This window comes from Desmodus rotundus, chromosome 9 (assembly GCF_022682495.2).
Source record: "Desmodus rotundus isolate HL8 chromosome 9, HLdesRot8A.1, whole genome shotgun sequence".
Lineage (NCBI taxonomy): Eukaryota > Metazoa > Chordata > Mammalia > Chiroptera > Phyllostomidae > Desmodus > Desmodus rotundus.
Genome location: NC_071395.1, coordinates 86,488,696 through 86,511,338, shown reverse-complemented (window position 1 = coordinate 86,511,338; position 22,643 = coordinate 86,488,696). Strand labels below are relative to the sequence as shown.

Here is a 22,643-nt window from a genome sequence, read left to right as displayed (position 1 = left end):
ATTAAATTAAGCATTACTATTTCTATTTCCTTATGTGGTGGTAACTGTTCTTCTAATTTCAAAGCTTTCTTATCTCCTGTCTTAAAAGGTTTTTTTCTTATCACTTGGTAGGACACAATGCTCTCTCATCCCAGTGCTCTTCTACTTCAATGCCTGGAAACTTCACAGAAATAATAATAACCCAAAGCTTCAATCACTAATGGCCATTGAGCATACATCAGAGACCAGGCGCTCTTCTTAGAGCTTTGAGTATATTCATTCACTTAATCGTCTCAACTGCCCTGTGAGGTGAGTACTATTTTTATCACCTTTATACAGAAAAGAAACGGAGGCACAGAGCAGTGAGCCGTTTTGCCCAACTCACAGAACTAGTAATTACAAGAGCCGGTGTCCAAACCAGGAATCAAAAAATCGGAATCAACTTAACTCCTCCAATGCTGATGAACAAGGAAACAGGTATTTTAGATACAAGAATAAACAGAAGACTGTATTTCACATTTAAGGTGACTTTTTACTCACATCCTGTGGTATAATAATATTTTTACCCCATCTTGGTAGATAGTCAGATATCACATTCATACTCTGCTTCCTTTCTTGATTCTGCCCATAAAGTAACAGATGTGTATTGTGGATGTACTAGCTTCCCTAACTGGCAACCAGAATGAACTTTGGCTTGCTACCCCATGAAGATGCAGTAAGAACTAATGTCATGAAGTTCATAACACTTTTAAAGATTTTTTACATAGCATGTTTTAAATAACTTCAATTAGAAACTCTATCTTACCAAAATCAACAAGTCATTAAAAGTTAAGAGCCAAGAATTGTGTTTTTACATAAAGCACTATCTGGGTATTAAAAAAAAAAAAAACAATGTCTATTGAAAACCTGTAGGAAAAGCTTCCTAAATCATGGATCTCATGGAAATAAGTATAAGAAAATTATACACAAAATTTCCTATATTTTTCTTTGAAATTTCTACAAGAATTCCAAAATTTACTCACAGTGCCAGATGGTGTTACCGTACTCCTGTTTCTTTATAAATGCAGCGTCCAATTTGGCAATATGCCCCAAAACCATTTAATAAGTGCAGTTCGATATGAATTTGGATTTAAAAAATCAGAAACAAAAGGATAAATGGGGCCCTATAAAATGGAAATCTCTATTTGTCTTCAGCAAACTTGCAGGTTTTGAGGTTATCTTCATTTCCCATCTACAGGTCAGTAAGGGAAGGCTGCTGGAAACGGTCTCTAAAATAGACCACCAGAGAAATCCAGGGGCTGTAGAGTTCAATCTCACATATCTCTGTTACAGTCCTTACAATGCAGCGAACAGAATCATGAACAGGCATGGAGCATGTAGGTCTCACTACTGCACCAAAAAAAGGCTAATCTTAACCTTAACCTCTATCTGGTAGGAAGCCCAATTGATAAAATACCATCAGAGTTCATTACCTTCTCAAATAGCTACTTTCTAACACTATACAATTATATAATACTATTTGGTTATGTAATACATTCATTGAAAACATATAAAACCCCACTGCTTTTATAAGTCTGGCCCACAGATGAAATTATTAGTCTACCCACCTCAAAAGAGTAAATATGGAAAACCGGTAGTATTTTCTACTTATCTGTCATACGCTGTTAATAATAAAAATTCCCTCTGGAAACAAACCCTAATGGAACAACTAAGGAAAAGTTAATTTATTATGTTATCTATAATTATTCTTATAGCATTCTAGTTCAGTTTCTTAGTTTTCTGTGGACTTTTGAATGCTTTATATAACCTGCATACATCACCTATCTAAAATATTTTCCACAATATTGTACAGTTTTTTGAAAAAGTGTAGCAGGTCAGCGTGACCTGAATTATTCAGGTCTGTGACTGAAGCCCAGAGCCATCTATTAATATCAATGTAAACAGATGAAGGAGCATTGAAGGGCACAATGCTTTGTCTTCTATCAGTGTTTCTAACTCATCTTCAAATAGGACAGCACTTATCAAATTTGTCACAGTGCATGGGCTGAAGTACAGAGTGTAAAGGAGATACACAGATTTATTTTGGTCTTTGTAAGTCTTGAGTAGAGACTGTCCCATTGATAACTAATATAAAATGAAGCAAAAATGTTACCAGGTTACTTTGTGGCTGAAAAAGGCACAATTCTAGGGCATTTATTAAAAGTCACGTAGCTCAAGACCAGATTGGGTGGAGAGCTTAAAGTTACAAACGAGGAATCAGAAGACAAGTTTCTACATCTGCAGTCAAGACAGGTTTCAGTTTCATGTTTTTCCATCTTGTCCAAGTAAAGCGACAACAGGAGGTGACAATGATAAAAGGGGATGTAGGGACAACCCGTTGCACAGTGTCATTATTGTAAGGATACAATAATATGGTGTATGTGGAAAGAGCCTGTGCCCTGTAAGACTGAAAATGAAGACGCAGTGCCAACGTGAGGTCCTGGAAGTATTCTCTCTGGAAGAAGCTGCAACGTGAGGTGTCGGGGAATCTGGGTGCCAAGGTGCAATTCTTCTTGAATCACCCTGTGAAATGGAAATCAGCAATTAATTAAATGTGGACTTAGGAATATTACAAAGGGGTTCCAAATTCAAGTGTAACTTGAACTTCACATATAGAACACAGCCTTTATTTGGCTTTCTGTAGAGCTCTGATTTCTTCACACTTTCAAAAGCCAAATCGGGCAGGACCAGAGAAGAAAATGAGTGAATGTTGTAGGAGAGAAAGAAATATCTGTACAACATACACATGCACATACGCATGTGTATATGTATATGTACATGTATATTTGGGAAAAAGAGATGGATCCATTTGCTGGAGGAGGAAGAGCAGAGGAGTTCACTATGTGCCAGTGCCTTAACACACAACACAGATGGTGCACTAACACCCTCGCAGGGTTAATGCGAGGCTGGAATCATTCTTATTCTTACTTTCCTAGACCCTACATCTTTTGTCAGTCAGCTCATGTTAATGCATCTGGCCGAGATTCAATATGGTTTTGGGGCAAATTTGAAACAGCCTCACACTGGAGCTCTACGTGGCTCCTTGATTACCAAGAAACACTGAACATTCGTATTACACTTCGTTTTAGTCAATGAAAATATAACCCGATGAGGACTCTGAGTGGGTGGTTGGCATTTCCACAAGATACATCAGACACTGTTAATTTGAAAGGTTAATCTGAATGTAATTTGAAAATCTAGAATCTTAACAAAATATTAGCCAAATGTTTTTTAGATAATCAGATATAATTAAATAAATTATTCTTCCTAGCAAATTTATATGCTGCCATTTCTTTTAACTTTGAACAAAGCACACTGAGATACACTAATCAGCCCGTTTTAGATGAATTTATTCAGTGTGTAAAAAATCCATCCATCAGATCAGGAAGTATTGAGTGAGCACATATTATGACATATGCTAGGCCTGGGCTACATGATAAAGATGAAACTGTCTCTGCCCAAGTTTAGACTCAAGGGACAAATCCAGACAAGCAAGTAGGTCTGCCCAAGGCAGTAGGTTAGGAATAGGCAAGAAATAAGACGTTACATTTGTACTCAAAAAATATTACCACAAGGTAATATTAGATATGTGGGCCATAGTAGCTAACAAATGCCATCAGAATTTAAAGGGAAGGATGCTCTTTTATAAAAGAGAGGGATATGATCAAGGGTAATTTCAGGCAAGAAATTAGAAAAATGAAGACTTAGGTGGGGGCCAGAGAAGGTGGAGACACAGAATAGCATCAGGTAACATGTAGAGGTGGTGACTTGCAAATTCATTTCTCAGGTAAGATAAGTGACCCTGTTTTGAGCAGATTGCTTCAACAAAGGAAACTCAGAGTAGGTGAGAGAGAGAAGCCTGCAGAGGTACAATTGTACCATATTGGGGGGGGTCCTAGAAGCTGAGCCGAATCTAATATTTTGGGATTTAAAAAACTCCTGCCAACAATTGTGATTCATCGTGATGTATTTTAATGCAGTAAAAAGAAAATGTGACTTAGAGATATTGTATAACTCCAACTCATCCTTCATTCCCTTAAACCAATCTCCCACATGCCTGTCCCGAATATACTTCGCTATTGTAACATGCCTATTCATACCATAATTTTCTACAATCGAAAAAAGTAGGTATTCAGACTTGCACTCTTAGCCTTGACTTTGGCACCTTCTTCTCCCATGTTCCTGACACCTAGTAGACACTGTTGTAACACATAAATGTCACGTGCAGATGAGTATTGCTACCTGCGAGGCAATATTGCAAACTGTAATAAGAATATTTGTTGTTTCATTTCTTAAGCGATGTTGGCATGATGATCATTGGTGGTTTTACCAGAACCTGAGATCAGGAGCCCTTCTAATTCCTAAAGAGAAGGATATTTAGGCAGTGCAAAAAAAAGAATGTGTGATCACAACTCTTTGCCTCTCTTTAAATCATTGGTGGTTTTAATCTGACAGATCTGTACTTAGAGCTGCGGAATGTTAGAACTGGAAGAGGCCTTCTTCCTACCCTCCTTATTTTAGTGGATCAAAAACAGGTCCAGAAGTGACTGAAATCAGCGGAGAGTGGAGCAGGCGCCAATACTCCCTCTCAGCCCCTCCCCCACGTACATCGTCACAGCGCAGTGACCAGCGTTACCCTGCCCCAGGAACACCTAAGTCTCCGCCCCTTTAAGTAACAGATGCGCCAATACAAAAAAAAAAAAAAAAAAAAAAGGCCCAAATGACAGAACACTTCAAAGCTCCAGAAAAAATACAACTAAGTGAGGAAGAGATAGCCAACCTATCGAATGTACAGTTCAAAACACTGGTTATTAAGACGCTCACAGAATTGGTTGAATTTGTTCGAAAACTAGATGAAAAAATGAAGCCTATGCTAAGAGAAACAAAGGAAAATGTACAGGGAACCAATAGTGATGTGAAGGAAACTGGGACTCAAATCAATGGTGTGGACCAGAAGGAAGAAAGAAATGTTCAACCAGAAAAGAATGAAGAAACAAGAATTCGGAAAAATGAGGAGAGGCTTAGGAACCTCTAGGACATCTTGAAACGTTCCAACATCTGAATTATAGGGGTGCCAGAAGGAGAAGAGGAAGAACAAAAAATTGAAAACTTATTTGAACAAATAATGAAGGAGAACTTCCCCAGTCTGGCAAAGGAAATAGACTTCCAGGAAGTCCAGGAAGCTCAGAGAGTCCCAAAGAAGCTGGACCCAGGGAGGAACACACCAAGGCACATCATAATTACATTAGCCAAGATGAAACAGAAGGAGAGAATCTTAGAAGCAGCAAGAGAAAAGGACACAGTTACCTACAAAGGAGTTCCCATAAGACTGTCAGCTGATTTCTCAAAAGAGACCTTACAGGTAAGAAGGGACTGGCAAGAAGTATTCCAAGTCATGAAAGGCAAGGACCTCCATCCAAGATTACTGTATCCAGCAAAGCTATCATTTAGAATGGAAGGGAAGATAAAGTGCTTCTCAGATAAGGTCAAGTTAAAGGAGTTCATCATCACCAAGCCCTTCTTATATGAAATGTTAAAGGGACTTATCTAAGAAAAAGAAGATAAAAAATATGAACAGTAAAAATGACAGCAAACTCACAGTTATTAACAACCACACCTAAAACCAAAACAAAAGAAAACTAGGCAAAAAACTAGAACAGGAACTGAACCACAGAAATGGAGATCACATGGAGGGTTATCAATAGGGGATTGGGAGGGGGAGAGAGGGGGGAAAGGTACAGAGAATAAATAGCATAAATGATAGGTAGAAAATAGACAGGGGGAGGGTAAGAATAGTGTAGGAAATGTAGAAGCCAAAGAACTTATAAGTGTGACCCATGGACATGAACTAAAGAGGGAGAATGTGGGAGGGAGGGGGTGGGCAGGATTGAGTTGAGTGAAGGGGCGGAAATGGGACAACTGTAATAGCGTAATTAATAAATATATCAAAAAAATTTCTCTAGAATAAACTCCCAAGTTAAATTGAATTGATTAAAGTTTATACCCATTTTTAAAAAATAAATAAACAAACAAATAAATTTAAAAAAAAAACAGGTCCAGAAAGGTGAAGTGGCTTGCCTAGGGAGACACAGCTAACTTTTTCTACAGCCAGGACTAGAACACACATCTCGTAGATTCCAGTATTTTTCTCACATCAAAAGGTACATCTTACCAAAACTCATTAGCTTTAAACTAATGTAAAAATAGAACGTCAGTAATTTCTCATGGTATCACCGCACAGCAGGGTTTGTCAAGGTCAGCACTACTGACTTCAGACCAGGTAATTCTTTGTTGTGGGGGCTTCACGTGCATTGTAGCATGATTGCCGGCCAGCATCGCTGATCTCTACCCACTAGATGTCAGCATCACCACCCCACCACCTTGGTTGTGACAACCAAAAGGTCTCCAGACACTGCCAAATGAACTCTGGGGGAGGAGGGTACAAAATCATCCCCGGTTGTACGGCCCTACCCCCAACACCTTCCCCATTCCACATACACCTCTAGAATAATTCCTTCATAGCCAGTCTGACCTAACCTAAGGGCCTCATTCCAAGAATCGAATACCTCTAATTTGACAGCAGTGGGCCTTCCCCAGGTGTTCAAGTTTCTCTTGCAACTGGAATCTAGTTTACTCCATCATTGGAATCTAGTTTTTCTAGGTTAGCCGTGGTCATAGGTCCTGCCCTCATCCACCCTATTCATTATCTCAGCATGTGTTTGAGTACCTATTATATGCTAGATACTGGGCAGTTGGCACACAAGTCTCTTTTCTTTATTAGTCCAGTCTTCTGCAGGAGACAAATATGTAAATGAACACCTATGAGCCTTATGATGAGTGTTAGGAGAAAGGTGTATGCAGAGTACTACACAATTAGGGAATATATTTCATTCACACTGAAGGTGGTCATAGGGTAGTGTATCACAGAAGGTGGCCAAAGAAAGTGCCAGCTAAGCCGTATCTTCAAGGACACATCAGGATGAACTAGGTAGAGAAAGGAAAAGGCTTGCCAGGCAGAGGGAGTAGTGTGTCAACATAGGGTGAGAAGTGAAGTCGGAGAGTAAGCAGGGGCCAGGTCTCGAGGAGCCAATTATATCATGCCAAGGAGTTTGGGACTGATCTTGAAGGTAACTAGAAGCCAGGGCAGAGTACACACACCTTACATTTTAGAAATATCTGAAATACAGAAAATTACAAATATGGAGGATTTGAAGTAGGAGCACAGGCCATCTCAAGATAAACATCTGATGTACTGTCCAGAAAAAGAATAATCACGCCAGATTCCACTCTTGCGGGTCCCAGCAGGGGAGGGATTCTGGTCCTAGGAGCATTGCTACAAAGTGGCAAAAAGAGGAAAGACCCACAAATCCACAACTGTACAGTGGGCAGCCCTTTCCTCCGGCCAGGAATGTGGGCATGGGAAACCTTTTACCACCAAGGCAAGAAGAAAAACCTTTTCTTCTGGAATCTAAGACTTCACAGAGAGGTTGATTTCCAGGTGGAAATTCAAACTACACAAAGAAGGTTTACAGTTGTGAGTATGTGAAACAGAGTTCATTCTTGTACTATTATATCTTCATTATTGTATTATTTTTCATATGAACGACTGTAAACCTACTTTGGCCTACCCCTGTATGTTTCCCAGAAAGAAAAGTGATAAATCTTGCTGTTTTTAAATATATGGTTCAGGTCATTTATGGGTCAAAGGTGTTTTGCATGCATGGGTGTATTTGTGCATTGGCTGTTGAACATATCATTGTTTCTACGGGACTATGAATTTCTGATTGACTTTCAGAACACAATCCATTTGCCAGCTATGAACTGTGCATGCCTATACAGAGAATGTACAAGCACAAATGATGGTAGTAAAACGCACCAGACAAGTTGTGATTACAACTCTCCCATAAAGAAGGGAATCTGGGGCAATTTAAGAGCAATGCCGCTGACCACATAAAAACGCAAATTGAAGTGAGCTCTAGGCAGCTGTTCAGGCCCTGGCTGGGCTAAACAATTCTACTTGCTCTCCTAGGGCCTGCCATACAGCAGGTGCTCCATCAGTGTTTGGAAAAGTGAAGTAGATGCACTGCAATGGATCTCCACACACCCATGCCTCCGGGTTGTAAAGGAGACAGAAAAAAATGGCTGGTTCACTGAGGCGCTGAGATAGGCCTTGCAAGAAAGCAAGGAAGAGACAGGCAGCATGCATTTGTCCAGGGCAATGAAGTGAGCTAGTAAGTCCCTGTATCGGTGCTCATGGGACAGAAATGCCTCCCTCTTAGGAGCAGAAGGGGTAACCAGGAACATGAAGTGCCCTTGATTAATTCACAGTCAAGTCCATTAATTCATAATTATGTCAATAGAGGGGATCAACATAAGTAAATTAATGTTACTTCCATGCCCTGTTGCATATTTGTTTTAAGAGGTGATCTGAAGCTGAAACATGGTGGCCTTCTTCCTCTGATTATTCCATCACTCAGAAGGCCCTAGCTTCCTAAAATTCTTCATAAAATTCCAACGGTTTTCATTAGCCATCATCAAATGTAGTTGAACCTTCTTTAAAAGGGCCTCATTTTGCATTTTGCTACTGCCCTGATCTATCTCTTTCTGCCTTTAAGGCCCGGTAGAGTCCACACCTGTAAATTCCACCCACTCCCACCGCTTCTGCACACCAGGCAATACGCTATCCTCAGTGTTCTCTGACCAGGCTGTCCTCGTTCCTTCACTGTGCTTGGCTCAGACGGCAGAAGTCTGAAATCCTCAATTCTTCCCTCTCTACCTTAAAAGCACAATTCTGAGTCTGGTCCTACTCGGTGCAGTAGAAGTCTGAGCTCATTTCAGCCTGGGCCTCCTCACTCCTCTCCACTCCAACTCTATGCACCTCTGTCCTCCACCATGTGGCCACCTATACCCCACCCATGACCAATAGTGACAAATAGATGAATGACTCAAGGCCCTAGAAAGGTGCCTGGCACATCTTAGGAGCTCAACAAATGTCTGTTAATTTTGTTGAAGAAACTCAACAAATCAAACATTTGACATTGTTGATTTAAGATGACCACCCACTTTTTCCCTTAGGCCAGGGACTTTCCTCTCTCCAGGTAAGAAAAAACATCTAAATATTTTAATTTTGATGAAGTTAGCTGTGATACATAAAAAGCAGAACTTCCTCTTTAGTCCTTCAAGAAATGAGAACTCTCTAACCCAGCCCTCATACGGAATTTCAGGTTACTTTAAAATAACGGACCGGGATCATTTCTTACTAAATAAAACGTTGCATCTTCTCTGCAGTTGCAAGAGAAACCTTACCTCTAGCCAGCCAAGTCATCAACAAATTCTCCACGCGAGAAAAATGTTTTTTAAAATGGAGATGTGAGCATAAAACACCTACAGGCAGGAAGAGAACAACAGGTGCTCCCTGCAAACACTGAACACCCAAATGGACCTTCTGAGCGAGCCAAAAACGTTTAGCCTACATAATGTTCTTCAGCTGTTGTTTCAGGGGCTTTTCGATAACAAAAATTCCCCCTCCCCTTGGACTTGCCGTTTCTCGTCCACCACTTACTACCGAGTGCACGTCAGACTTATCTAGGCGCAATCTTTGTCGCACCCAGTCACCTCGCTCAGCGACCGGCACGACCACGTTTCCTTAAATCAGAGCCCCGTGGACTCTGCTTGTGAACTACATTACCCAGCGGCCCCCGCGCCCTTCGCAGGAAGGACGTCTGCGCACAAGATACTCAGTTCCAAGTTTGGAGCTTTTAGCTGCCAGCCCTGGCCCATCATGTAGCTGCAGCACAGCCTTCCCTAACGTTGCAACTGGGGGAAAAATCACTTTCCAGTCTGTTTTGCAAGGTGTGCATTTCCATCTGGATTCCCTGAAAGCCCATCTGCTGCATCGGTCAAGAGAAACTCCACTTGCATGAAGATTGCACGCCTGCAGCTTGCATCTTTGTTGCAAAACTAGCTACAGAAGAGAAGCAAGGCAAAGTCTTTTGTGCTCCCCTCCCCCATCAAAGGAAAGGGGAAAATGTCTCAGTCGAAAGGTAAGAGTCTATTTGCATTAATTGCAAAAATGCAAAGGGTTGTGCATGCATTTATGAATGCATGGATGCAATTTTCGCCAGGCGATTGCATGTTTAAGTTTGAGGTTTTCCACAGCTCAGTTGCATTTCCTGTTTAGTGTGTGTCTTTTTTTTTTTTTTTTGCAGACACAGAGAGTTCCTGTAAGGCAGGGCTTGCAGTTCAGCTGTGCATTGACGTTATTTGCATTCTTCTGCTAGGATTACTGAGCTCTTTTTGCCTTTTGCACAGTCAGGAGAGATAGAGCAGGTTGGTAGCGTCTAAATGTGCAATGCTTTATATAATTGTAAAATTCTTTAGTATGCACGCATATTGTAAGTAATTTTCTGTGCAACAGAAATACAAACTTTTAAAAAGTCTGTGGGTGAAGATGAAAGGTAAAACTTGAGTTAAACTAGTAGGAAATTAATGTAATCTTATATTCCTTTGGGAATGAGCCGTTGCTGTGCCAGTATTTAGCTAAATTTCCACTGATACGCCTTGAACATTAAGCAACTTTTGATTTTTAAAGGAAGTAAAGGTGAAGTATGCATAATAGCATATTACAAAAAAAAAAAGCAGACAAGAAGTCTTTCTCTCCCGAGATTTTGCACTTTACACCAATTGCTTATTGGCTCACAGTATTTAGAAGCAGCAGTGAGGACATTGGTGTTTTATGTTTTCCCACTTGGGAAATGCGTTGCATCTGGGGCGGAGGCGCAGGAATATTGGGAGAAAAACTGTTCTTTGAAACATTATACCAACATCCAGGGACTGTCCTGTTTCATTAACAACCATAATGAAATCTTTTACTTGTAATTGCATATATTTAGTTAGCTATAATAGGTCAGAAGTTCAAGATTATGGTTTTCCTTATGTTTTTTCTGTTTCTAATTTTTTTTTTTACACAGTTGTATTTTGGAAGCCTAATGCCGTTATGGGGAGGGGGCTAAAAAACTAAAATTCCTGACATGGCATCAGAGAGCTGAGGGAGTGCTTGCTGTCAGGTCCTGTAGGACTGTAAGTCACTTGTTTCAGAACAAATCCTTCACCATAGAGAAGGCGTTTGCTAAAGGAGCATGTATGCACTGAAGAGGTGAGTTAAGCACCAGGCGAGTTAGGCTACCTGGGGCACTACGTAAGTAAGTATATCCATTGTAAGGATGTAGGTGAAGACCTGGTGAAATTTAAGTGTCTCATAAGCTTTCTGCCACTTTTTTGAGAGTTGCTGCACCACTTTTTAATTTTACTAGCTGGAAATAATACATCTGAGCCCCCAAAAGAAAGTGATATGTATTATAAAGAAAATGATATATATTCTAAAGAAAGTGATACATACAGTTCGAGGTGGGGCTCTGCTTTTCTTTGAGTGTTAGGGGAGCATGAAAATCTAAAAACCTGAGTGCTGAAGAGCCCAGGAATTGGCATTATGAGGTGCAGAGGTTCCTTAATATAGGGGAAATCTACAGTCTAATTGAGCAGAGAAGTAACAGCTTCAAGGGGCATTCTGTGCTTTGATGTATTAAAGAGATGGCATCTGATTAGTTTGTATTTGGTATATGTTCACTCATTCAGCTCAGTTTAATATATTGTATATATATATTATGACACATATGGATGTGTATGTGTGTATGTATGTGTGTGCACATATACACACACGCACATATATATCCCCACACACTGCACAGGAGTTGGGTGCATACAAAAATATTTAAAATGTAGTCATTTGCATCAGGGAACTTACCATGTGGTTGGTGAAAGAAGGCAAGTCATTGTAATACTTGCTAATTGCATAGATAGTGAAGAGAAATGGCAAAGTTGGAGTTTAAAGATAAAAGTGATTTTCTCTCTGGCAGATAGTCAGGAAAATGTCATGAGGAAGGTGGTGGTATGGAGATCTTATCGTTGGACCTTAGGGTCTAAATTAAATCAGGTCCCTATTTGCATTTTTTTTTTTTTTTTTTGGATATACTCCTAAGGTAGCTCCCTCCTAGTAGAGCAAGTTTTTGAGCTGGGAAGCTAACAAAGATATTAGCATGGTATGCTTCCATTATGAGCATTCCCATAATAAATGACTAAGTTTTCTTAATTCAGTCCCATTGGAAGGTGCATCTATCTGGTGTGAACACGGGGTTCCTGGCCAAAAAGAAAATTATTGATAGAAAGAAGTAGGTGATCATTTCAGAAATGGCAAAGGAGCCTTGGCCTGGACTTTAAATGTGGAATTGGCCTAATTCAGCTACGTATTCTCAAATGGCCAAGACATTTTTTGCAGTACCAAAACTTCTTTGTAATGCTAGAACCAAATGAAATGGGAGGCAAAGTGAAAGGTGGATACAACCTCTTAGCACTGAAGAATTTAACAACATGTTCAATTCAAGGACCTTTACGAACTTTCTAGATCACTATAATTCGGTTTTACAGACCTCTAATTTAAGGCACAGCACAGGCAAAAGAATTATAGACTCCCTGGGAGCTGGAAGGACTGGGTTACTTCTTTCCAGCCTTACCAACAGTAAGATTCCGAGAAAGAATTTCTTAAAAAGAAATTTTGTTTTCCACTGTTGTAACTTTAGGTGGTATGCTTTTCAGCTTGTTTATATTAGCTGTCTGGAGTTGAGCTGACATTTTTCAAATATTAAAGCAGTAGAATGCCTTTTGAGGAAATCTGAAATGTAAGTTAACAGGAAGGGCACCCAGAAAGTGCAGGAATTCCTGCACTTTACAGGAAGACAGGCTACAGGAAAAATGTGTCATCTGCATCACCAGGGAGAGAAAAACTATTGTTATCAGCCCTAATGGTCAGACAAGGGAGGGAGAGGGGCGGGGAGGGAGGTGGGGTGGTCTGGCCTCTCCCAGTTCACCTGAAAATATACAAAAAGTTCGACTCTGTTGAAAGGCACTCGTCCTCACTTCCCTCTCCATTTACCTTTTCAAAATAATAGTTTATCTTAGTTTAAGATAGTACATAGTAGATACTCACCTTTTAAAATGATTTTAAAATTAAAAAATTCACCTTTTAAAAAATATGGTAATAGGTCAATCCTGACGTGAGCAGTGCGTGTGAGGCGTAATTCAGAAGCATGTGGGACAGTGATAGGCAAGGACTTAACCCTGCATGGGTCTTTGCTTTTGTAATCGATTCCACCCTGGGAAATGAGATGTGTTAATTTCTCATTCTGTGTAAATTCCTTTGTGAGGTTGTACCAGACGGACTTGTCATGCTTAGCCTGTAATCTGAGCCAGTATGTTTTATAAGCTCGTCCGTCTCAGGACACAAAATCAGAATAGGCACCTTGAGTTCCCTGAGCCTGTTTGGTGCTCGTGTGGCATTCAGCCCTTCACAGCCGGCCCGCCACCACCGCTGCGGGGGCTGCAGGGGGTCTCTGGTGGGAAATTTAGTGCTGGAGGAAATGGTTAAGATTCTCACCCCTTTGTCTTCCTCAGATTAGTGTTGTGTAAGCATTTTCAGTGTTTTAAAATCTGAAAGATCCATAAGGAATGTTTTTAAAACTTAAAAAATACATAAATAATACTTGTTCATTGTAGAAATATTAAAAAATATAGGAAAGGAAAATAAGAATCACCAGTTACTGCAATGTGCATTTTGGCATATACCCTTCTGGCCTTTTTTCCATACATGTATTTGTCCATATATCCATATATATATCCACTTATGTATCCAAAATATGGTATATATGCACATATATCTCCAAAATATGTATAAAACTAGTGGATATTTAGTTAGCTTTTGTTTTACTTACCAATATACTGTGAAATATTTCCAAGTTAATCTCTTTTGAGATACTATCCACATCTGTTGTATTTATTTAAATAGAACCTTAGCGTTTATTAACTTTTTAAAACTGACGGTATAATTAACCTACACAATTCTGTTAGATTCGGGGTGCGCGGCGTGGTTCGCTAGCTGCGTATGTTGTGAAACGGTCGTACCTCTAGCTGACATCCGGCACCGTGTGTTAGGCACGGACTGTGTGTGTGATGAGAACTTTCAAGGCCTACTCTTAGCAACTTTCCGACGTGCAGGGCAGCGTCATGGACTGCGATCGCCATGCTGTGCGTTCCGTCCCCAGGACTTACTTCTGTTGTAACTGGAAGTTTGTGACTTTTGGCCACTTTCACCCATGTTGCCTACCCCTGCCGATGGCAACCACCAATCTGTTCTGTGTATCTATGAGCTTGATTTTTTTTTTTTTTTGCTTTTTGTTTTTTTTAGATTTCACATATGAGATCATATGGTATTTTGTTTTTCTCTGTCTGACTTATTTCACTTAACATGCTACCCTCAAGTTCTATCCATTGTTGTTGCAAATGGCAAGATTTCATTCATTTTTACGGCTGAATAATATCCCATTGGATATATGGATATATACTACATTTATATATATTACATATGTAAACATGTAATATGTACATTACATTTTTTATCCATTCATTTGTCGAAGGACACTTTGGTTGTTTCCATATCTTGGCTTTTGTAAATAGTGCTGCAGTGAACATGGAGGTGCTGTTAACTTTCAATATTGTGAGTGTTACCGTAACGATCATCCCATTTTATATGTTACTGTGCGTACTGTGGCTTTAGATTAAATTGCCTTGGTCATCCATTTCTTCCCCAGTTCTCCATTTTCTTCTTCACCTTTTAAAAATAGATTTTTAAGTTATTGTAAAATGAAATATACTTGCAGACAATAAATTCAAAGCAAAAAGAAATTTATAATAAGAAAATAAGAACCACTTATTTTGTCACCCCACCCAGAGCTAACTACTATTAACATTTTGGCGACTGTCTCTCTGAGTTTGCACGCACACACATGTGTGCTGCTTTATGTACTAGATACGACACTTTGCAAATGGCCTTATACTCGACCACGTGTCTTGGACATCTTTCCATATTTGTACACATATAGTGACCTCATTTTTTTAAACAGTTGCTTATTTTAATTTGTAAAAATGTAGTCATGTAATCAATCTCCAATTGGACTTTAACACAGTTTCATATTTTTACAGCCGTAAACAAAGTTGCAAAGAATGCCTTGAACACACTTCTTTGCACATTTGCCGCATCCCCTGTGTAGGACGAGTCCCTAGAAGTGGAAGTGCTATGTCGAAGGGCATGCATAGCCCTCCAGAGAGCTAATAATACTAATTCTTATTCTCCCCAGACATATTTGAAAGTGCCCATTTTGTCCTTTTAAACATCTTGGTAAATATTGCCAAATAAATTGCTTTCCAGAAACGTTATGTCTGCTTTTCTTCATCTCGGGTAGAATAATTTAAAACCACATCTCTACCATCCTGGCTGTTGTGGCCTCAATTTGTTGGAGTGTCATCCTGTAGACTGAAAGTTTGCGGGTTCAATTCCTGGTCAGGGCACATCATCCCTGTGTTGCTGGTTCGGTCCCCATCCGGGCTTGTACCAGGTCCTTTGGTTGGGGTGTGTATGAGAGGAAACTGATGAATGTTTCTCTCACATCAATGTGTCTCTTCCTTTCTCTCTCCCTTCCATCCCCTTTCTCCAAAATCAATAAACATGTCTTCCAGAGAGGTTAAAAAAAAAAAAAACTACCAGTTCAGTAACAGATATTAACACCTTACGCTCATTTGCATTTCTTAGTAATAAAGAAGTTGAATATACCCCTTCTTGACATTTGTGTTTCATATATTTGAGGGTTTTTTTTCCTTATAAAATGTATCTCTAAAATTTTAAATAAGGGATCAAATGATTTTCAGAGTTGGGCCAGAACATTCCAAAATTGCAAAGCTTAAATAATCATGGGTTGAAAGATGGGTTCTATGCATTAAACAATTTAAGTCCTTGGTGAGTTCTAATTTTAATTTTAACCAAAATGTCTTGTATAAACATCACATTTTATAAACTCATTTTATTATACTCTCTATAGCTATCAAGACCTGTATGAAAATAATAAGAAAGATGTAATGATGTGATTAAGATTCCAGTCTGGGAAATAACTTACTTCTGGACATTTCTGCATTTTTCAGTTATCTCTACAGGCAAAAGTAGTCCTTCCTTAGCTTTGTAAATGATTGTTACATAGCACATGGTTGTGTTACATGCATTGTTGCAGAATAATTCTTTTTCTTTTTTTCTTTTTAGTTTCATGTGCATTGTCTAATCACAAAGGGTGCTTTGCTTGAGTTTACTAGATTTGTTAGAAGAATTAAGGCTCTTTCAGCTTTGAGGAACTCAGAAGTTAAATAAGTCAGCCACACTAACAAATTCTTCACATAGCCTTCCTTAGTAAACGTGCCTACTTAAGCATCCTGATGTAAGTGATAGAATTCAGAGCTGTGAAAGAAGTGTTATCGTCCAGCCGTATCTTTTAACAAATGAGCAAACCGATGCCTTGGCAGTAAGTGCTTTGCCAGAGGTAGAATTTAGGTCTCTTGATTCTCTGTCCTGAAATTCATTTCACTAAACCGCACGCAAACACTGGTAATCCACATTTGCAAAACATTTTTTTCTTCATCATCTTTAGTATATTTCACATTTTTGTCTTCTGTTTGCTTTTGTGGGGAGCAGATTGGCAAGGGGGCTGATGGTATGATCAGTGGGGGTTCTTTTTCTGTACCCAAGAAATGGTGATATATGAATCATGGTGGTGGAGTTTCTTACCAGTTCCCCCTGCCAGAGGATATTTTGCAAATGCCTCATTGTAATTCCCATTACCTACATTATACCGCTGCAAGTTTTAACCACTGTGACTGTCGTTTGCCTTTTTGGGACAATCTCTGAAAACCCTTGCCGGGTAGCTCACATTTATTCTTACACATCTTTGCCTCTCCACCTCTTTTAGCACTGTGCTTGTAAATAATAGATGCTCAATAAATGTCCGACAATGAAAGTATTCTTCATTAATAGGATTCTCTATCATTATCCTCCACCTTTCATAAAAAGTTTGGGTTAACTAAATTATAATGTAGTTTTCTTCCTGTGCTTCTGTGTTTGCACCAGTATTCCCATTATGTCTTTGCTTGATTATGTGAGAATTGCATAACAAGCAACTTCCGATGGCCCAAATGTGTCATTTCTCCTCTAACCAGATTTAAAGGTGGCAGGATCCTTGGCTAAGGAACTTTCCTTTTTTAAAAGTTTGCGGAACTAAGGTGAGTTATCCAAAGAATCTAATGGGTTAGGATTAAAGTGAATCCCTCCATCCTCTGCTGGTCTCTGGAGCTGGTTTGCAAATTACTTCTGAACTTGAGCCTTTGAAGGGTTATCACAAATAGTCTGAAAGGGTTTTTTTTGCCACTGGCTGCCCTATGGCAAAAGAGGGAACTTTGCGTGGATAACCCCCAAGTGAAATGATTCCCTACTTCCTCCTTGACCACTGCCACTGTCGTTGCTGCCCCCTTCCACCCTGGGTTTTGTTTCCCCACTCTGTCTCCTTAGAGGGTGTTCTTTCCCTGAGCTGCTCCACACCGTTTGCTATGAAGTCCTTGAAACCCCCTCTTTCTATGATGAGAGGATGTTCAGGTTGTTCAGAGGTTTGCGATAGGCTTACCTGCACACAGGAAGTCTATTGCAAATCATTGCGATGTAGTCAACTCAGTTCTGAGTTGAAGCATTCAGGAGGCACTTACTGGAACTCTCTTGATCTGTTTTATTTTCTGTTCTATGCATCCCTCCTTAATTTGGGTTAGGATCCACCTTTTAAAAAAGACTGTTATTCACAGACCTAGATGCTGATCACAACCCACACCCCCACACCCAATGCTATCATCATCATCATCATCATCATCATCACCAATGAAACTTATTTTATGTGAGTCAATCTCCATATTATGCTTTTGAACTTCACACCAATCCTGTGGGGACAGATACTGTTATCATTAGTTTACAGGTGAAGAAGCTGAGGCTCCGGTGAGTGAACTAACCTGCTTATGGCTGGGGAGCCATGCGCCGTGCAGAGCCAGGTCTGTCTGACCCCAGGGTCCATGCTCAGAACCAGGGTCAGTAAACGACAGCCTGTGGGCCAAATCCAGCCCCACCTATTTTTTAATTTCAGCTTTTGAGCTAAGACTGGGGGGGAAATCAGAAGAATAATATTTTATGACACCTGGCAATTACATAAAATTCAAAGTCGGTGTCTACAAATAAAGTTTTATTGGAACACAGCTCTTCTCATTCATTTCTGGGTTGTTCATGGCTGCTTTTTGCCCCACCATGGTAGAGTTGAATAGTTGTGATGGAAAGTGTCCCACAAAGCCAAAATATTTATTGTCCCACCCTTTTCAAACAAAGTTTGATGACCTTGTCCTTCACGACTTGACTCTGTCACCGCCTGGCATCTTTTCCTGACGGGGCCCTTGTACTAGATTCCTCTTTGGCTTTAATTGGAAGTTGTTAACCTGGATGACTGCTTACTCACTACTCGGCCAGCGACCTCTGGGGCCACCCACAGGCAATGTCTGAGAGATGTTTCTCCGGCTATGAGATTTGTAGCCTCTTGCTCATTTCCACTGAACAGAGCTACTGGTCTCCTTTAGCCCATCCTGGGGTCCTTTCCCCTCAGCTGCACCCTTCCTATTCGCTTTATATTTCTTTTCTCCCCCCTTCCCATTGAGAAAGCTGCTCATTAGTTCTTTCCTTTGTCCCTTCATTCTGCTCTTGATCCCAGACTTTGTTTAAATAGCAGATCAATAAAAACAACTCTCATGCTACCACTGTTCCCTGGCTTTGTTGATTATCATTGTGGCCCAGGTCAGAGGTTCCACCCTTTCTTTTGCGTGGCGCAAAGATGAAACCACCCTCCATGGTAAGACAGCCTCCAGCCTACCCAGAGTGACTTCTGGCCATCATCTCCTATATGGGTCAGAGCCGTTTTCTCACATTAACAGTCCCCCACCTCCCAGCCCTGGGTGGACACTATTTTTGAGGAAGTATGAGTATCCTTTTATTTACAGAATCACTTAATTTGTGGGGACTGTGTATATTTAGGAGAGGAGGTCATGATAAAGGTTCCTAAAAAGAAGGGAGGGAGGGAGGGACGGGGTGGAAGCTCCATAAAGACAGAGTAGCTTTGGTGGGATGAGCCTACATTTGTTCGCTGTATCCAGAGTTAGGTGATTTTCAGTCACATAGAAGGAAGTCCTAATTTGTGCCATCTCAGATGGTAACACCACTACAGATTCTTTCCATATTCCAGATACTATGCTTAGTGATGCACGGGAAGGATCTGATTCTCCCCTCACTAGGGCCTGACAAGGTGATGCTGCATTTTGTACATGAGCAACCTGAGGCCAGAGACAGGTCAAGGAACCTGCCTTTGATGTCAAGGCTGATAGTGGCTGAGCAGAGACTTTAATCAATGTCTGTCTGTCCCCAGAACCTGAGCTCCCGGCTACTCCACTTATTTTGTTACTCCATAATAAAGTGATGAACCTATTACCCAAAAGACGTGGTTGGAGCTAGATCACATGAATGGGGTTCCATGGGAATTGAGCATAGCCGGGACAGGGATGGTGAGTAAGAGGGCCTGACCTGTGCTTGCGTCCCCTTTGACGTATTCCTTTAAGTCTGTGTTGATCGTAGAATAGTGAGTCTGACTACTTGACTCTTAGGGTTGAATTCCAAGTATAAATTGCCCACAGGATGAAGGAAGCTGGTTACAATTGGTTTACCAATAGATACTGGTCTATGCAGATTGGAAGTTTATGTTAAATATCGAAAATGAACATTGATTTCATTAGCTGTCTTACGGGCTGTAACTAAGGAGATCCAAACTGTGTGTTTTCCTGTACATCGAAGTTAAATTGTTTTAACGCAGTAATAAGAACGTGGCCAGTTTGACACCATACCTAACTAGAGGAATTCTGTGGCCCCTTTTTGGCTTAGGGATTTTTTTCTTCTTCCTGGTTATTTCTATGTAAATGTAACAAGTGCAGTTTCCTTGAAATTGTGAATGAACCTACGTTCCACTGTTTTCTTCTTGTACTGGATGGCGTACAAGGCACTAGGATTGCCTCTTTGTGTAGTAGGGGGGTTTGGGAATGAATTTTCTTTTAAACTAATGGATTCCCTCTTAGCTTTCTCTCTGGCCAACGCAGAACAGTCATACCTATGCTTGAGTTGTTTCCCGTGATCCATGCTGAAGCCATGGAAATACATGGTCTGGATGTTGAGTGACAAATTGTTTACTCCCTCTCTTACTTCTCCCTGCTCCACTACCACATGGGAAGGATGAATTAGAGAAAAGGATAAGGCTGCAACCCGAAGAACTGGTGGGGACTGAATGGCAAGGAGTATGGGAGTCCCTTTGCAGTGAATGTTCAGAGACAGCCTTCCTGTGATTTCGAAAACTTTAGAACCATATTCTCCCCCACTTTATTTACTCCTTCCTGCATGCCAAACTCCTTTGCCATTTGAAAAAAATAATCTCAAAAACTCTGAATATACCTAAAGTGAGAACTTGGAGAAGGGATTTATTTGTCCAGATCTATTTAACAAATAAATTTCTGGTCTATTGTTAAAACATTTAAGACGTGCTAGGTAGAGCTATACAGAAACACATTCTATTCTGCTCTTCCCCTTAACTACCTATGAGCCTTAAAAAAATCTACTTAACCTCAGCTTCAGCTTCCTCACCTGCTAAATGGAGAGAGTGACCCTAATTTACTGGATTGTTATGAAACTTAAGCGAAGTCATGCATGTTATGTGCTTTGGCCAGTGTTTGGCATTCATTCATTTGTTCAATAATTATTTATTGAGTGCACTTTTGGGTTTGAGGCATTGTGCTGGAGTAAATTCACCATAAACATCGATTTGCTTCATTCTTCTGTTTCTCTACCCTTTGAGAAGCTTGTCAGTCTAGTAGGAGGTAAGAAAAGCACAGAAAAGTGCAGAATATAAGCTAGACTCCTAGATAGGCCTAGAATGGGTGCTATGAGTGGGGAGGTCCTGTGGATCAGGGGGAGATCAGGAAAGTTCTTACAATGAGTGTGGAAGTATTAACGTTACTTTCAGAGTTTATAAAGAATTTGTGTCCTAGGTCCGAAGTAGGTATGGAGAAGGAATCTTGACCTCAAGTATCTAAGGGCACCAATAAAATGTTAATATAGGCAGAGCAATTCTTTAGAAAATAAAAAAAGAGAAGATGCCCTAGCAAGTATCTGGAGCTTAAAAGCCCTCACTTGTGTTTCCTAAGAACTTCCTTTACTTTGGAAGTAGTTACTGCTTACAATCAAGGTAGGTCAATGAATGGAGTCTGTCATATCGTGTACTTTTAGGTGTTTTTAGATTGTGGAAACTCCAGGAAATCTAGCAGTTAATAGTTAAACAAGTATATCATCATATCAACTGGGTTTACAGGCACACTGTAATTATAAAAGCAAGCTGTTGGTTCAATAATCAGTGTCTGGCTAGGTCAGGGAATATTTTCCAGAGCATGACCATAGCTGTAATTTTCATAACTTGCCAACTTGCCTTTTCCATTTCTTAGTGCTTTTTCCCCTTTTCTAGAATCATCTGAAGTCAGTTAAGGAGGAGGAAAACTGTTTAATGGACTTCTGAATTCTCATTTTACTAGCGGAGCTCCAGATGGCCCTTTGTTTTACCAAACCTACTTTCTCAAAGCAGGGTATTGGATACCGGCAAGGGAGTTTATAATTTGTTTTTGCGTGTATTTTTAATTTCAAAAAAATTTCATTGAAATGATAAATATATTTGATACAATTGATAGGTTGAATTAATTTTCCTTACATTATCTTCATTTCAAAAACAGCGACCTAAACTCTGGAGCTTACAATAGGTTGTTTCTCAGTGTAACTATGGCCGAGGCACCTGGTTTCTCCTCAGTGACTTTATTCAACGCAGGGTCAGCAGCATGAATGGGGTGGGTGGGCTGAATCACCCCGTCAGAGTCCCGCAAGTCACAGGGCAGTCTTTGCCTCACCTTTGCCATACGGTTAAAGCGACTGTACGACCCAGCCAGGTAGATAGGACCTGCCAACTGTACCATCTCATTTAGGAGGACTGCCAAGTCTTCTCGTTTGGGACTGTGTTCCTGAATGAGCTTCTATTTTTATAGGTAAAGTAGGGGGGGAAATGCAAACTTAATACTGGAATTGACTTAAAAATGAGATTGAGAAATTTGGATACATTATAGTTAGAAAGACTTTTTCCAAATTTAATTTATCTTTTCTGATGTGCCTAAGTACAAGAGAGTGAATGTTAGCCGGGGAGGGGGTGGAGAGGGTGGGTGGGTGGGTTGGGGGGTGCCGAGGGCCATGTATTAATATTTCTTAGTTGACTTTACAAACATTATTAACAAAACTAAGTAAGTGATCTGCACCTAATACAGATTATTTACTAGGCGAACACAAAGATGAATAGAATTCTATCTCTACCCTCAAGAAGCTCCCAGTCGGGTAGGATGTATTCCTTTGCCAGGGCCGCCGTCACAAAGTGGGTGGCTCACACGACACAAGTGTATCGTCTCACAGTTCTGGAGACCGGAAGTCTGAGAGCCATATGGCGACAGGGCTGGTTGCTTCTGAGGGCTGTGAAGGAAAAATCTGTCCC

General features: G+C 40.3%; 1 protein-coding gene across 2 annotated transcripts in view; it reads left to right on the top strand.

The window, feature by feature from the left end:
* Positions 1-9,748: 9,748 nt before the first annotated feature.
* Positions 9,749-22,643, top strand: part of MAP2K6 (mitogen-activated protein kinase kinase 6) — a 93,782-nt gene continuing 80,887 nt past the window's right edge. The window contains exon 1 of one of the 2 annotated variants that reach the window (XM_045182295.2): positions 9,749-10,061. In XM_045182295.2, coding sequence (XP_045038230.1) covers positions 10,046-10,061 — 16 coding nt within the window. In that variant the 5' untranslated portion in view covers positions 9,749-10,045. The remainder of the gene's footprint in view (positions 10,062-22,643) is intronic. The other variant, XM_045182291.2, reaches the window with a different exon arrangement.